The sequence below is a fragment of the Schistocerca nitens genome, chromosome 10, assembly GCF_023898315.1.
Source record: "Schistocerca nitens isolate TAMUIC-IGC-003100 chromosome 10, iqSchNite1.1, whole genome shotgun sequence".
Lineage (NCBI taxonomy): Eukaryota > Metazoa > Arthropoda > Insecta > Orthoptera > Acrididae > Schistocerca > Schistocerca nitens.
The window spans coordinates 233,095,073-233,111,452 of NC_064623.1; the positions used below are offsets into that span (position 1 = coordinate 233,095,073).

At 40.2% G+C, this 16,380-nt stretch overlaps 1 protein-coding gene across 1 annotated transcript in view; it reads left to right on the forward strand.

The window, feature by feature from the left end:
- Nucleotides 1-16,058, forward strand: part of LOC126210440 (uncharacterized) — a 77,804-nt gene extending 61,746 nt beyond the window's left edge. The window contains exons 6-7 of the mRNA XM_049939672.1: nucleotides 6,406-6,488; nucleotides 15,928-16,058. Of these exons, the coding sequence (XP_049795629.1) occupies nucleotides 6,406-6,488; nucleotides 15,928-15,975 (131 nt within the window). The 3' untranslated portion in view covers nucleotides 15,976-16,058. The remainder of the gene's footprint in view (nucleotides 1-6,405; nucleotides 6,489-15,927) is intronic.
- Nucleotides 16,059-16,380: the final 322 nt, after the last annotated feature.

Sequence of the window (16,380 nt, forward strand, 5' to 3'; positions counted from 1 at the left end):
CCATGACGTTAGCTCTGCGCACACTCTCAACCCTCTTTCCCTGTGTAGCCGTGTCAATTCCTTTGGGACCCATCTTGCACGTGTTTTGCGGTACTTCAGCTTGTTACAAATTATGTTATAAACTGTAGTAGTACTAACTTGAAGCTTATCAACTATCATTTCCACAGTCACACGGCGGTCGGCAGGAATAATGTCATCAATTAGACTTCCTAGTGAGTGAGTTGAAACTGAAACAGGTCGGCCAGAACGGTGTTCGTCAGTCACGACCATTTTTGAACTGCTCTACCCACTTGTAAAAATTTGCACGATTTATACAACCTTCACCATAAACTTTAGACATTCTACTCTATATAGTCACTGGTTTCTCGCCTTCAGCAAGTAAAAAACGAATAACAGAACGTTGTTCAACTAATGTGGACGTTTCAAGCGGACTCGCCATCTTGAAATGTGTTTTTTAGGCTATAAACAAAACAGTGTTATACATTAGCTGATCAGGACTCATCCCAGTGATGCCAACTTAAAGCCATAAAAGTACCAAACTTGCCCTACTAACTGTTTTTTCCCCAGACCAATTTGTTCCTTTAATTATTGAATGACCTTCGTATATGGTATAGGATCTCCATTGTTTACACTGTGTATAAATGATCTAGTAGAAGTCGTCAGGAACTCATTACATAATATATGTTATAGGACCTTCATGTTTATAATATGTAGAAATGATCTAGTAGAAAGCGTCTTCTGAAGCTCGTTCGCCAGTGATAGAGTTTATGGAGAGGTAACAACGCAAGAAGGCTGCAGCGAATTGCAGGAAGACCTGCACAGCATTGATGATTGGTGCAGGGCCTGCATTAGATCCAGAATGTATACAAATGTAATGTATTGACATAAATAGGAAAACAAATCTATTAGTGTATGTATAATACGATGACAGAACGGAGGCTCACGCTCTGCAATATTTCTCAAAAGATTTTACAAAAACTATTCGGTAAAAAATTTCATTTTTGCGTTGCTAATAATCTTATATGTCAGCTCCATGATGACGTGCCCATAATTTCGATAATGGTCATAGTTATTGTGATATTTGCATTTAAGTAAGACACTGCGCGAAATTCGAAAACGTTTACAATGGATAACAGGAGTCACTATGACGCTGCATTTGGCGCATACTGCAAAACATGTTTCTGCTCATGAAATTTAGCTGACATGCAGAATTTTTCTTTAAATTTGAGTGGAGGTCTCTGCCTGTCACCAACCTCAAGAAAACTGATCGAATGTGGTGCACTAATTTGCGATCACATTTTCCAGCTATAAATCTAGAATGAAATATCCGTAATGTTCCTCATATTTCATAAATGGTATGAGACATCGAAACGAGATTGTGGCAAATGATAGCACGCAAAGAGGAGAGCGGTTTTCCGTATGGTTATTATGTGAAACTTCATTGTCTAGCGTGCTAGTCCACTAAATATGTACTTTATCCATGAAATGATGAAATTTTTTTAGGGCTATCGATATCTGGTGAAACACGAAATTTTATAAGTTTTGGAACGACATAGCTTAAAACATTACACGCTTATTTTTGTACAAAGGATGGTTTTTTTTATAAGCTACTGACCTTACATGTCTTCAGTCCCTCACTTAATAAACCACTGTCTCAGAATTATCTCGCAGTCGCGTCTACACAACATATTAGTGAGCAAAATTCGCCACTCATGAAACTTTTCTGAAAGTTACAAATGGTTTGTTGCATTTTCAACGGAACTTTTTTCAGCTACAAACCAAAGCAGATAACTTTGGATGCTCATCATCCAAGTGTGGAGATGGGGAGGCTCCACTTAGTACAAGTAATAATAGATGAAAGTCTGGTTGGTTGGTTGTTTTGGGGAAGGAGACCAGACAGCGAGGTCATCGGTCTCATCGGGTTAGAGAAGGACGGGGAAGGAAGTCGGCCGTGCCCTTTGAAAGTAACCATCCCGGCATTTGCCTGGAGCGATTTAGGGAAATCACGGAAAACCTAAATCAGGATGGCCGGACGCGGGATTGAACCGTCGTCCTCCCGAATGCGAGTCCAGTGTCTAACCACTGCGCCACCTCACTCGGTGATGAAAGTCTAAGTTGGACTGAGCACGTAGCTGTATTGTGCTAGAAGAGCATCTCTCCGTGCCCTACAAATACAAAACTCTCTTCCTACTTGATCTGAAAAAGAAACTTGTACAAACGCTTATACTCCCAATTATTGGCCGGCCGGAATGGCCGAGCTGTTCTAGGCGCTACAGTCTGGAACCGCGCGACCGCTACGGTCGGGCATGGATATGTGTGATGCCCTTAGGTTAGTTAGGTTTAAGTAGTTCTAAGTTCTAGGGGATTGATGACCTCAGAAGTTAAGTCCCATAGTGCTCAGAGCCATTTGAACCATTTGAACCAATTATTGATTACAGCGATGTTAACCTGCAAGATCTTTCTCAGCAATGCACACTGTGGCAGCAACTGGTTGTGAATGTCTTTGTTCGTTATGTCTGTGATGTTCGAGTCTTTAGTCACGTTTCAATATCATACAGGGCTATTACAAATGATTGAAGCGATTTCATAAATTCACTGTAGCTCCATTCATTGACATATGGTCACGACACACTACAGATACGTAGAAAAACTCATAAAGTTTTGTTCGGCTGAAGCCGCACTTCAGGCTTCTGCCGCCAGAGCGCCCGAGAGCGCAGTGAGACAAAATGGAGACAGGAGCCGAGAAAGCGTATGTCGTGCTTGAAATGCACTCACATCAGTCAGTCATAACAGTGCAACGACACTTCAAGACGAAGTTCAACAAAGATCCAACAACTGCTAACTCCATTCGGCGATGGTATGCGCAGTTTAAAGCTTCTGGATGCCTCTGTAAAGGGAAATCAACGGGTCGGCCTGCAGTGAGCGAAGAAACGGTTGAACGCGTGCGGGCAAGTTTCACGCATAGTGATGTGAAAGATTCAGTGTTTAAACCTCCTCTACCAAGAAACGTGCCAGAACTGCGAGCTCGCATCAACAATGCTTTCGAACTCATTGATGGGGACATGCTGCGCCGAGTGTGGGAGGAACTTGATTATCGGCTTGATGTCTGCCGAATCACTAAAGGGGCACATATCGAACATTTGTGAATGCCTAAAAAAACTTTTTGAGTTTTTGTATGTGTGTGCAAAGCATTGTGAAAATACCTCAAATAATAAAGTTATTGTAGAGCTGTGAAATCGCTTCAATCATTTGTAATAACCCTGTATGCACAAGTATCGTCGCTGTGTACAGACAAGCGCAGAGCTTTCCATACCATCTTCTCTACTGTCTTATCAACGAACGCTGTCCCCCATATTCCTCCTCGACCTTAACGCTCTTGTTTGAACAATACGGCAGAAACACCAGTTCCCGTCAGAGCAAAATCCTCTCTGATACGCTCCTTTGTTCAGCTACCTTCTCGAAGTCCTTCTCAGTAGCAGAAAACCGACTCTGGAATGACACCCGCATAATATCAGACAAGTAAATAACACCTCTTGCTTCAGAAGACAGGTAATGGCATTTCTACTAAAGTAACAATAATTATTACTGTTGTCCCTGTGCGCACTCGTTACCGTTGTACATCTCTCTTCCCAACTAGATTTTCCTCATGTGGCAGTATTCTTAGCTGGTCTAATCTCCTTCAATTTCCTTTTCCCAGAACTCACTATATCAGAAAACATCTGTTTTGTACACTTATAAATTCTTCTCATATCTGCCTCCATAGCTATTGTTATTAATGCCACTATTACTGTCATTATTATTATTATTAGCACTATTAGTGGCTTCAGCTGCACTAGTGCATGTAATTCCACTATTAACTTCCACATTTCATAGCCCGTACAATTTACGCATACCAATACTTCAAAGCACTTAAATCACTTAAGTACTAGTTGTCATATTACATTTGTTATTTCTTGAGCAACTATGATGTAATATATACTGTAGGGTAAGTGTACCAAATAGTTGGCAGTACCAAAGAGAGCGCAACATGCGTTCCTGACAATTTTCTAAACTCAGCAGCTCACCACTGACGTAGTTGTGTTCAGTATGGTGTCAGAAAACCTCGTATGAGTCGTGTGGAGAAATCCTGTGTTGTGAAGCAAGTAAGAATCACTTTTCAGCTTTCTTGATGTAGTTCTGGTACTCTGTTGCGTAAGTTATACACATAATATACGAGCAACAGTCCCTAATTCTTGAGTGCATTTTGAGATGCTGGCTTGCTTCCACATATTTTGAAAAAGTGACGTGTGCTGCCACCTGTTGACTTCGCTTGTAATCATTGTTTCTGTACGAAAGACCGCGCATATAATGTCCCAAAAGGGTGGATACGTTCTCTTTAGGGCAGAGCTGCAAAATTTGTACATTAAGTACGAAAATCGGCCAGGAAGTTCACTAAACTGAAGAACAGCTGAATGGCACCAGAAAACGAATTAAAAATGGAGAAAACAAACAATAGTTGCCACTGCTCTTGGTACGAAGGAGTCTGCGTTAAGGAAAAGACTGTTAGCTGTGAGTAGAGAACATCGATTTTGACGTTTTCAGAGGACTGGAATCAGTGCATTAAGCGTGGGAGCTGGTGGCACGAACTGAGTTCTTTATTTGCGGGTGACACTGCGTTCGTTTACAACATTTGCTAAATGCGTACTATTTGGGCATGTTTGGCGTACTCTTCAGCACAGATGAACGGAAGAGTACGCATTTCTCGTTTTTTTTGTATTTTTGAAAAATTCAATAAAAGTATTACCTCTGTGCTGCTGTAGTTTTCCGAACATGTAAATTTTTTGTTAATAAACGTAAACTTAAAATGATTTTGTTTTCCTATTGATAATAACCCAGCTATTTAAGGTTATTCCTTAACCGCACACTCTTAGGTATGGTTCCCCTATATGTGAATCCCTGTAAGAGAGGATCTGACCTCCCTAATCGTATCACGTTAAGTAAAAACATAAATAATAAATACCAAGGCCACGTATATATATTAGACGAACCATTCGTGATGACGTGGTCCATGGAAGCAAACAGGTCCGCGGCACCGATGGCATGTAACACGCTCGCGTTGCCACCTACTGGCCGACCCAACATACGTGATTGAAGTTCTGGTGTCTGGTGATGTAACCCCTTTCGTGTAGGCCGCACGCTTACCACAGGTGTGAGAGGAGTTGCAGAGCTGCCAGGCAAGCGGCTCTTAAGGGGGCTAGGACGTTAAACGGGCCGTCTTGGAGCAGGAGAGGCACCACAGGACATTTTAATTTCCACTTTCTATGCTTTTACAAATAAATTCATCAAACTTTGTCAGCATTACCAGGAAGGATTGAGGATTCACACTCATATACGTGGAAATTAAAAAACATAACAAAAGAAATTTTTTTACATGTGAAATTTCATTATTTTATCATTGGCTGCATTTGTTGCTATAGGTACCCTTTTCTTCATAAGTTAGAGAGATTCTTCGATGAATTTTGCACAGTATACAAACCATACTTACAGGTGTTTGTTACATCTTAAATTTCATGTTTAGAAAAAACTCGAATTTTACAGTTAATTATTTAAATTTTTACGACATCTTTTAATATATTTGGAAAATTCTATGCTGTGCAGAATTCATCGAAGAATCTCTCTTATTTATGAAGAAAAGTGTACTTATAGCAACAAGTGCAGCCAATAGTAAGTGATAAGATGATGAGATTTCACATATAAAAAAAATATGTGTTTTTTTTTTTTTTTTTTTTTTAATTTCCACTGATTAGAGTGTGAATCCTAAATCCTTCCTGGTCATGCTGACGAAGTTTTATGAATTTGTTAGACAGTGGAAATTAAAATGTCCTGTGGTACCTCTCCTGCTCCAAGTCGGCCCGTTTGACGTCCAACCCCCCCCCCCCCTTAAGGCGCACAATTACTCGTCACAAGCGCCATTCGCAAAAGGAACAGGGAAGGCAGAAAGGGGTGAATGGTGGACCACAAATACTCCTCTCCAGCCAGACACTGTGGGATGGGTTGTGAAGTATAGACATATATGTTTATGTAAGTTCTGTTACACCGATATATATTCGTTCATAGCGTTATTTAAGGATGTGTGGCCGGACGCTGTGGCCGAGCGGTTCTAGGCGTTTCAGTCCGGAACCGCGCTGCTGCTACGGCCGCAGGTTCCAATCCTGCCTCGGGCATGGATGTGTGTGATGTCCTTAGGTTGGTTAGGTTTAAGTAGTTCTAAGTTCTAGGGGACTGATGGCCTCAGATGTTAAGTCTCATAGTGCTTAGAGCCATTTGAAGGATATGTGTGTTGAGAGCTAGACGGCAGTTAAATGGCGAGTTTATTTCGTCACAAATATGCTACAGTCGCTGACACTGTGCTTTTCTTTGTCACAGTTACGGCGTGCAGCGGCTACTGTGAATGCGGTCTCGTTGCTGGAAACTGCCTATCCCAGGGAATGGAAACCAGGGGCCATGAGGTAAGCTTAAGATGGCGGACTGAGGCGAATAATTATTATGTAGGTATTACCCGTAGGGGAAGAAGGACAGTAAACAATATTTACAAAATCCAAGAGAGTCACAACAAGGATGGCTCACCAAGAACTAAGTGCTCGCATTGGAAATTACTGTTCAATCTGTACATAGAAGAAACAGTTATAAGAGTTATAAGAGTGGGGTTTCAATTCAAGGTGAAAATGAAACTTCCTCGCAGATTAAAACTGTGTGCCGGACCGAGACTCGAACTCGCTGTGAGGAGGGGCCGTGAGTCGTGCTTGGGTAGCTCAGTCGGTAGAGCACTTGCCCGCGAAAGGCATGGTCCCGAGTTGGAGTCTCGGTCCGGCACACAGTTTTAATCTGCCAGGAAGTTTCATATCAGCGCACACTCCGCTGTAGAGTGGAAATTTCATTCTAGAAGGTGAAAATGTATCATATTTTAGGACCACCGGTAGTATAACTATCCCCAGTGGAAGTGAGGAAGCTTCGCAGGACCTGTTGAATGGAATGAAACTTCTAATGAGCACGGTATATGGATTGAGAGTAAAGAGACGAAAGCAATGCGAAGTAGCAGAAATGTGACTAGCGATAGTCTTACCGCCAGGCCACGAAGTAAACGAAGCACAGGAATCTTGCAACATCCGAAGCAAAGTAACTCGTCACGGATGAACTGAGGAGGACACAGAAAGCAGACTAGCGTAGGCAAAGAGGGTACTCGTGGCCAAAAAAATTTAGTAGTATCAAATATCGGTGTTAAACTTAGGGATAAATTTCGGAGAATGTGTGTGTGTGTGTGTGTGTGTGTGTGTGTGTGTGTGTGTGTGTGTGTGCGTGTGTTCGTGTGTGCGTGTGGACCATAGTGTTATATCGACTGTGGGAAAATCGAAATAAGGAGAACTGAAGCGTTTGAGATTTGGTGCTATAAAAGCATGCTGTAAACCAGGTGTACTGGTAACATAAGAAATGATGAAGTTCTCCGAAGATTTTGCCACGAGAGCGACACGTGGAAAACATTCACAAGAAGAAGGGATAGGATGACAGGACATATGTTAAGGCACCAGGGAATAACTTCCATGGTACTAGAGGGAGCGGCAGAGGGTAAAAATTTGTAGAGGAAATCAGAGGTTGGAATACATACAAAAAATAATTGAGGATATTGGCTGCAGCTAATACTCAGAGATGAAGAGTTTGGCACAGGAGAGGGATTCGTGGCTCACCACATAAAACCCTTCAGGAGACTGGTGATAGGATACGTTCCACAGTTTCAGTACCGGTCGATTTCCATAGTCTTTGATATCAATTTCGAGAACACAGATTCCGTTCGATCGCATCTCATAATAAGTTGAGCTCATCCACCTGCATTCCGTAGTTTTGTTCATGAAAGGCGACTCACCATCAGCAAATTCACGTATCAGTTCACTTGGATATACTCGTCTTGTCGTCATTTGTTTGTCCAAGGTTATAGGTTCATGGGTTCATTTTACGATTCTATACATAAGTGGCGATAAAAAAGTTTCCTTTGCAAGGCTGAACAGTCGAGAACCGGTATGGCAATCAGGCAAAATCACGGGACGCAATCAACGATACGCTGCCCCCATGCACGTTATTCTTTCTCCAATGGATGACCATCGGTATTTGTCCTACGGCAGAACAGAGCAGAACAGCCCGTTGGTCCTGCTTGGACGCATTTGGTAATAACGTCGCCATAGTCCACGTTTTGGCATTTACTGTACGCACACCGTAAAGACACGAAAACCACACTAATCCGTTGTCCACAGGTCAGTGCTTATATTACCCATATAGGAGTCACACTACTTTGCATATACAATGTAGCGACGGCCTCAAACGTAAGCTTTTTTATCGGCTCGTATAACAAAAAAAAAATCCATGATGTTTATCAATTATCGTTTAACACAAAACGACAAAATAAAATGCGCCGCTCTTCTTCAGTGTTGTGTTATCTCAGTGTTTCCACCGTACTATTTATCAGAATGGAATCATTCGAAACAATTGCTCCTATGATCCTCGTAGTAACAAACCTAATCATATGAAATGCCTCCAGAACTAACCATCCACAGCTGATGTGGCTTATGTTATTATGATGAATTGTGATGCCATTCTCATAGCGTTAAACAAGCCCTGCGTCAGAATTATATTGTGTCTTATGGCCCAAATGAGCGGTTAAGTAATTTCTAATGACAATGAAGCGCAGACGTCCACAACGGCTCGGGGGTGGTGGTGGTGTTGGTGGTGGAGGTGTTGGTGGTGGTGGTGGTGATGGAGGGGGGGGGGGGGAGAGGAAGGGGCAAGAGGGAGCACTTGCTACCTCCTGAACCATAGGAGGGTATTAAAATTTCTCGTGCATTTCTGGTGATAATTCTGTGATTACACTAAATCGCCGATTTTGCAGCGTCAGGCACTATAGGAAATACTGAGTTTTTTTAGTTTATTTCTGTTTCTACAGTTCCAGTATTAATTTTGCATTTTTCCCAAATTGTTTATGTTCCTATTCAACAGAATTTTTTCAAGTGTTCTGAGTGTTCTATTTTAATTTTTTATGTATTTTCAGCAAAAACCTAAAATTATTTGTTTATAAGAAAATGATTACTTCTGAAGAAGTTATACGATACAGTTAACTTAATCGTAAGAAGGATGTAATTTCAGATAGACGCTTCGAAATGGTGGGATCCATATTCATGTTAAGACTATAAAAACATTAACGAAATATGTTTACTAATTAGGTATCATTGTAATATACCTGTAGGTAACCCATTGCAGAACTCATGCAAAGTGAAGCACTGGCTAATATAAATTGTGAATAATGTTTTTATTGTTCCTAAATCGTACCAACATACACGCGAGCGTCTGTTCGCAAAGGTGCACAAAACAACACTGACTAAACAGAAAAGATATGCGATACTTCACTATTCCTTGTTCTCATATCCTCAGTCATCTTTATCGATATTATTTCATTGTTCCATTGCATCTCGATGGGCAGGAGTGCCCCATACCTGTTAACACTGAGCTGCTACTGTTGGGTGTTTGGGATAGGATGCATTTTGTGTAATTCCTGTCAAATTTATTTTTGAGGACAATATACATTCTCGAACTCATTTGGTACGTTGTATAAAAATAGCAATTTTAGTATGTTGTTCCTCCTTGAATTAATTTCTGCGCAGGCCCACGCACTGGAGGCCAGATTTCAGCAGGACTCGGTGGATCGGAACTGCAGGCTCACTCAGGGCCCCTCACAGACTGGTTCTGTTTGCATACAAGTCATGCTTATAATATACTGATTAAACACGGTCGACACACAAATCGAAAATCCCTAGAAAAAATATTAAAATCAAAACTGAAGATAATGTGGTTGATGGATACATATGAAAAGACATCATTTTCATCATAGTTTACAAATCAGAGGAAAGTATACCATACGTTAGTGATGCATTTTTATTGATGTCTTACTGATTTGGTACTAATTAGAACATTGACTTTTTAAGAAACAAATTACCTGTAGAATGGTTATTTAGACACTGTACATCCACAGTGACGCTTCAGTTCTTACAGAACGCTTTTCAAAGAAAGTGTGCCTAAATGTAAGTTTGGTGGAACTATCACAGGTTTTGGAAGAGGATTTTGCAAGGAAGCAATTCTCCGAAAAATCTCTTATGTCACAGAAAATAAGAGGCGGTTCTAGCTTCCAATTCGGTCAGTAATGTTGTGGATTGCTTGTGAAAGAGAAACTAATTATGAAACCTTGAATCATATCCCTTAACTCACTATGTGACTTTTCTGTAAGGTGTACTACGATGCGGGAGTGTATGGGACAATTACTTTTAAATGGAATTTAAGGCGCAAATCATTTGAAATTTTTAAGTGGCATGACAATTATTTTTACAATTATTATTTAACTGTTGTTTAAGTAATCCTCGTTGATTTTATTGCGCTAAATAGAACCTGCAGTAATTTACTTATCACATAAAGTCACATACTTTTGTATCGTTTTTTAAATAGAACATACAAACAAATTGTTACATATCGGAATTTTTCGTTCTAAAAATTACTGTACCTCTATACCAAGTAAATTATCACATAAAATTAAATGTCAAGGTTTAATCTTGCACGTAAAAATTGGGTAGAAAAAGTAAGTCTGCAAAACTGGGCTCTACATTTTCCATCACCACACAAAGTACATTTTAATTTTAACTAACACCTTAATTATTTTATTGGAGAAACAGAAAGATCCCCATAACCACTGTTCTGAAGTTCTTACTCTGAATAATCCTTCGGTAGCGTAACTGTGATCAAAGTCTATTGTTAAATCGCCATCGATCTCATCTATTTCTTGACCTATTATCACTGACATCTTATTCCGTCCACCAACTAACGATTTCATCGATCCTAAGTCTGATGAATTCAGGTATCATCAGACTCAGGGTCGTTAAAACTCACACATTCCTGCAGATACATTTTGTACTATATTGGAAAAAGAAGAAACAGATTAGTAGTTCACGAGGCGCGCTCTTTGGAGACCCCAACACGTGTCAGTAACACGTGTCAACAATAAACAAAGGTGATAATGCAACTTACAACAAAATAATCTAGGAAAGATGATTAAAGGAGGATAGGGAGGGTACACAGGGAGATTCACGTAGATATGCAAATATTTTAATATGTTACTCTACAAGTAAAACTAAAAAAAAAATTCATATAAACGTAGGTCCGCAAATGTTTAGTTACGGAGTTACGGCTGATAAGATTTTGTCTGAAATTTAACAACTTCGCTAGTACGAAGCCATCACAAAACAGTACGAGGTTAAAGTAAAGCACAATTTTCATTTACTTTGTTGTTATTGGGCTGGTGAATCAGTGCAGCGCAATTTCCAGCAGTGATTTAGCATAAATGTGTGGTGTGGTATAATCAACACACTCTTTATTGGACCATTCATTTTCCCAGGACGTCTAACTGGCGAGACGTACTTACAATTGCTTCAAGAAGAAATGCACACTTGCTCGAAGATGTTCCACTTGCTGCGCGATTGCAAATGTATTTTCAATATGACGGCGCGCCTCTGCATTTCACCAATACCGTTTCTACCGTACACATTTAAATGAACATTTTCCCCAGAAATCGATTGGTCGAGGTGCTACACGTCTGTGGTCACCCAGATAGCTCTATTTAATTCCTATGGATTTTTGTGTATGGGGATGGATGAAAGATATAGTTTATAAGGACAAAGTCAATACAGTAGAAGCATTACTTGCTCGCATTATGAATGCGATAGACGAAATTAAGAACAACTCTTGAAACTGAAACGAGCAACAAAATCTGTTCACACACGTGCAACTAAATGCATTGAACTCGGTGGAGACGTTTTTGAACATTTATTGTGAATGTATTGTGAAATCGTATGTACACTGTACAACTTCCTTGAGCTTTGTTTTTTCTGGTCTAACAGGATTTCACATATGCTATGGTATTGATAAAATCAGATTATCTGACACATACATGCAGTTTCAGTTAACGTTTTTTACCATCTTTTTCTAAAATTAATTTCTCAACAACTTCTATTGAAAGCTTTGTACAATTGTTTCGAATTTAAAAAGCAAATTGGGCCAAGTAGTTAGATTAAAAATTTTACAAAATTACTTCTTTGCTTCTCTGGATGTTCTGGAAAACTACTGCAGGCACACTTCTGGGATATGTTTCATTAGATTCACCAGACCAACAACAACAACAACAACAAAATGGAAATCATGCTTTACTTTAAGCTCGTACAGTTCTGCGATGGCATCATATTAGCGAAGTTGCTAAATTCCAGGCAAAATCGTTTACTAGCCGTAACTCCGTAACCAAACATTTGCGGATCTATGTTTATATGAACTATTTTGTCTAGTTATACTTGTAGAATAAGATATTAAAATATTTACCCATCTTCGTGAATCATCCTGTAACAGCATTCCACCGGGGCTGACGTTGGAGAGCGAGTGCGAAAATTATCACCAGGTCTGAGACACTACACGTCGTGAGTTAAGAGGTACTGAGAAAGATGATAAATACAATGAAGAATATCGATATGGAAAATGATGAATAATCCCGTCAGTTTTGTATAGTACCAGAAAGTAACTAATATGTTACATAAGAAGCAACTTCTATGACTATAAGCGGAAATTTTAAATGAAATCACCTTTTTTCCGAAGGGAACAGAGAACTCAATAAAATTATATTACAAGCAGCCCCCCCCCTCTCTTTCTTTCGTCTTGGAACACTATAAATTACATGAATCTTGTGGACAGGAGATCTCTGAAACATGGAAAGAGGTCAAGAATGCAAATTTTCTTGAAATGAATTGTAATGAAATGATTTAACTTTATGTATGGTTATATTGAAATACCAGAGTGCTACCAGTAATTACATCATAAGCCATAGGCATCCGAAAGCAGGAGAGAGGGGGAATAAGGGACAAGAGAGTTCTTCCCCATTCCTTGAAGGTAGGGGTATAGATTATCTAGTCGTTACAAAATTCTCGTGGTTGTTTAGCACCGATTCTCTGTAGATATAGCATTGCCGAGCACGATAGAATCGCTGTAGGTTAAACAGTCTCCGTTTCTCATTAGTCTAGGATCTGTACCATCTAGGACAGTTAGAGGAAATATAGAAGAAGTGTCTTTCGTCACAGGTTCATTTAGTAAACTAGAACGCATCAAGGATATGCCCAACCAACACCGGTGGAATAAGTTAGATCTGTGACGACGTGTATCACGGCGTGGTTTACTGTTAAAATTCTGAGAACGTAGCCTGAAGGTAGGCGAGAATTACCCGATTTCTTTCTTCCTCCTATGTACACTGATGTCCAAAAGTAAATCAACGTTAATTTTGCAAGGCTGTGTTTATTACGCCACAAAACATTACAAACAGGTGATGGTAAAAGTAGAAACAATGTAAACAATACAGAAAGTAAACAACTGTAATATGCATAACGGTAGACAAAAATGTTGTTCGTGTTTTACAACTTAATGGATTTGCGCTCACATTCCTACAACTGGTTAATGTGCTCAGTATGGTGTGTGACCATCTCCGGCAGCAATACAGGTCTGACAACGACGGAACATGCTGTGAATGATATCGTCAATCTCATGTTGAGGCAGTAACGCCCATTCTTCCTGCAGAGCTGCTCACAAGTCTTGGTGAGTGGTTGGTGGATGCTGACGTGAGACAATGTGTCTCCCTAGTGCTCCCCAGACATGCTCTACGGGATGCAAATCAGGAGAGCGAGCAGGCCATGCCATGTGTGCAATATATTCCGTTTCCAAGAAAACATCAACCGCTCTTGCTTTGTGAGCTCGATCGTTGTCGTCCATCAATACGAAGTCTGGGTGTGCACCACATTACAACGACCACACACGGGGTCCCAAGATCTCTTCACGATACCTGACAGCAGTTAAACCTTGCCAATTCACCCATACAATTTTGTGAGGAGCTGTTCATGCGATCAGCGAAGTCCATAACCACAACATTAGGGATCCTCCCCGATATCGGTCTCTTTCCATAACGTTTAGGTTCCGTAAACCTGTTCCATGTTCCATCCAGATGCGAATGCGTCGAGAATCACTCTCCAGGCCACATCGGGCTCATCTGTGAAAAGAACATAGTCAACTGTTCGACCATCCACTCTAGGCGATCTCTTCTGTGAAGACGCATCAGAGGTACACATACAGCAGGCCTCCAACAATGAAGGCTACTCTGCTGAAGCCTTCTGTACACCTTTTGTTTCGATACAATACGCCCAGTGGATGCTGCAGTGTCAGATGCCAGGTGCCAGGTGCCATGCAGTATAAAAGCAGTACTGTTGTACCCTTATGTCCAAATAACGGTCCTCTGTTTCTGATATCACACATTGTCAGCCCTGCCCTGGTCTTTGGGGTGCCGTTTCAGCCTCTGTAAATTGTTGCCACATCCAAGAAATAACAGAACAATTCACATTAAGACATCAGGCCACATCAGTTTGTGGCTGTCCTGCTTCCATTCGTCTTATGGCCCTCCACTGCAGGTAGTCAGGTAGACATCATTTTTTTACCACAGTACACCGCCAGTGACTGTGTACGCAGAGATTGTGGTGTGAGACTACTCGCCAAACTCTACCCCTTTTGATAGGTGCCCTGATGTCATCACACATGTGCTAGTCCGTTGACCGAAATGCCATTTTTCGTGCAGAACACGATTGTACGGACATCCATTGACAGTTTGTATGACTATATGGTGAATTGTCCGCCCTCGGTAGCTGAGTGGTCAGCGCGACAGACTGTCAATTCAAAGGGTCCCAGTTCGATTCCCGGCTGGGTCGAAGATTTTCTCCGCTCAGGGACTGGGTGTTGTGTTGTCCTAATCATCATTTCATCCCCATCAATGCACAAGTCGCCTAAGTGGGGTCAAATCGAAAGGCTTGCACCAGGCGAGCGGTCTACCCGACGGAAGGCCCTCGTCACATGGCATTTCATTTCATTTCATATGGTGAATTAGATACAAGACGAGGAAAAAGCAATTCGTTGCTTTAATTTTGGACACCAGTGAGTATTTTAAGGGAAAGGCCATGAAGGTAAAATCACAGACATACCGTGTTCATACGGTGGCGTATCAACAATCATGCTTGCCAACACGAAAATGGAATGTAATGGTGATACACGAAGTACCTTACACCACACACCATAAAATGGCTTGCGGATATGGAAGTAGTTGTGCCACTTCTTGGTAAATATATTCCTATTTCACAAACGAACAGTCCAGTAGCACCAAAGACTTCAAGGGTTTCATATTATTACACAAAGGCATCGTTTACAAGGGCCCACATGCATTCAACAACCGACTCGAGGGCATTAAATGTCTTGTGGATAATGTGATGAAGGGTAAGATTGAATTACAGACAGTTCTATTTGACAACTTCATCTATTCCAGTGATAATTCCCCTCATTCTCAACTTAATTTTTTTTAAATTTTTATTAGCACTGTAGTCCAATAATAGCTCACAATGTTGAGCTATTTAATCATGTTGTACTAAAATAAAAATTGTCACTGATTTCACTGCATTTCTCAGAGACTCCTATCTGCAATGTTCTATTTAATTGTTAAATGAGCAGCTTTATTTTTCTCTACTATGGTTACAGTATGTTTCTGTTTTCTGCTTCTGTTGATGCTACAACCCAGAAAAGCTTCACCAGATCACCAATTTTTCTAAGCCTCTGTTTCTTTCAGAAATGATGTTTCTGTGTCTCCTCAAGAAATGTAGTCTTGTTACTTGGTGACTACTGCAGACAAATATTTAATACGTTTTTCATTAGTATGTTAATAATACTGGAAGTGACTAGGCCAAATATTATAAAGGTGAACAGGATATGTTCTGAATAAACTTGTTTGTGTTCTTTCAGACATTATATGGCTGGCTTGGAAAAATCATTGACAAGATGGACTCCTAGATCAGGACTAAGTGAAGGAATATGATGTTACTAATTTCCATCTACTGTTATAGTTTAAACGCTAGTAAAAAATAAAAATGCTGATAATTGGCTAATTGTTTTATTTAGCAACTTATCCCATCAGTCCAAGAAGTTTAGAGGCTGAATTAGTAAAAAATAGATGAACACTAAAATGGTGGTTTTTATACTTCAGGTATTCTACATATACTCTTCCCACATGAGTATATAATCTCCCCTTATATATGCTATTAATATTTCATTTATGCGTTTTTAATGAACAATACTACTTTTGCAACGTATGTCATACTATTACTTATCTTGTAAATGGCATCAGCTTATAGTGGTTGGTGTCCATTAAAAATCTTGATTAAAGTATGAGTTGTCCAAGTTTTTATTATATTAAGA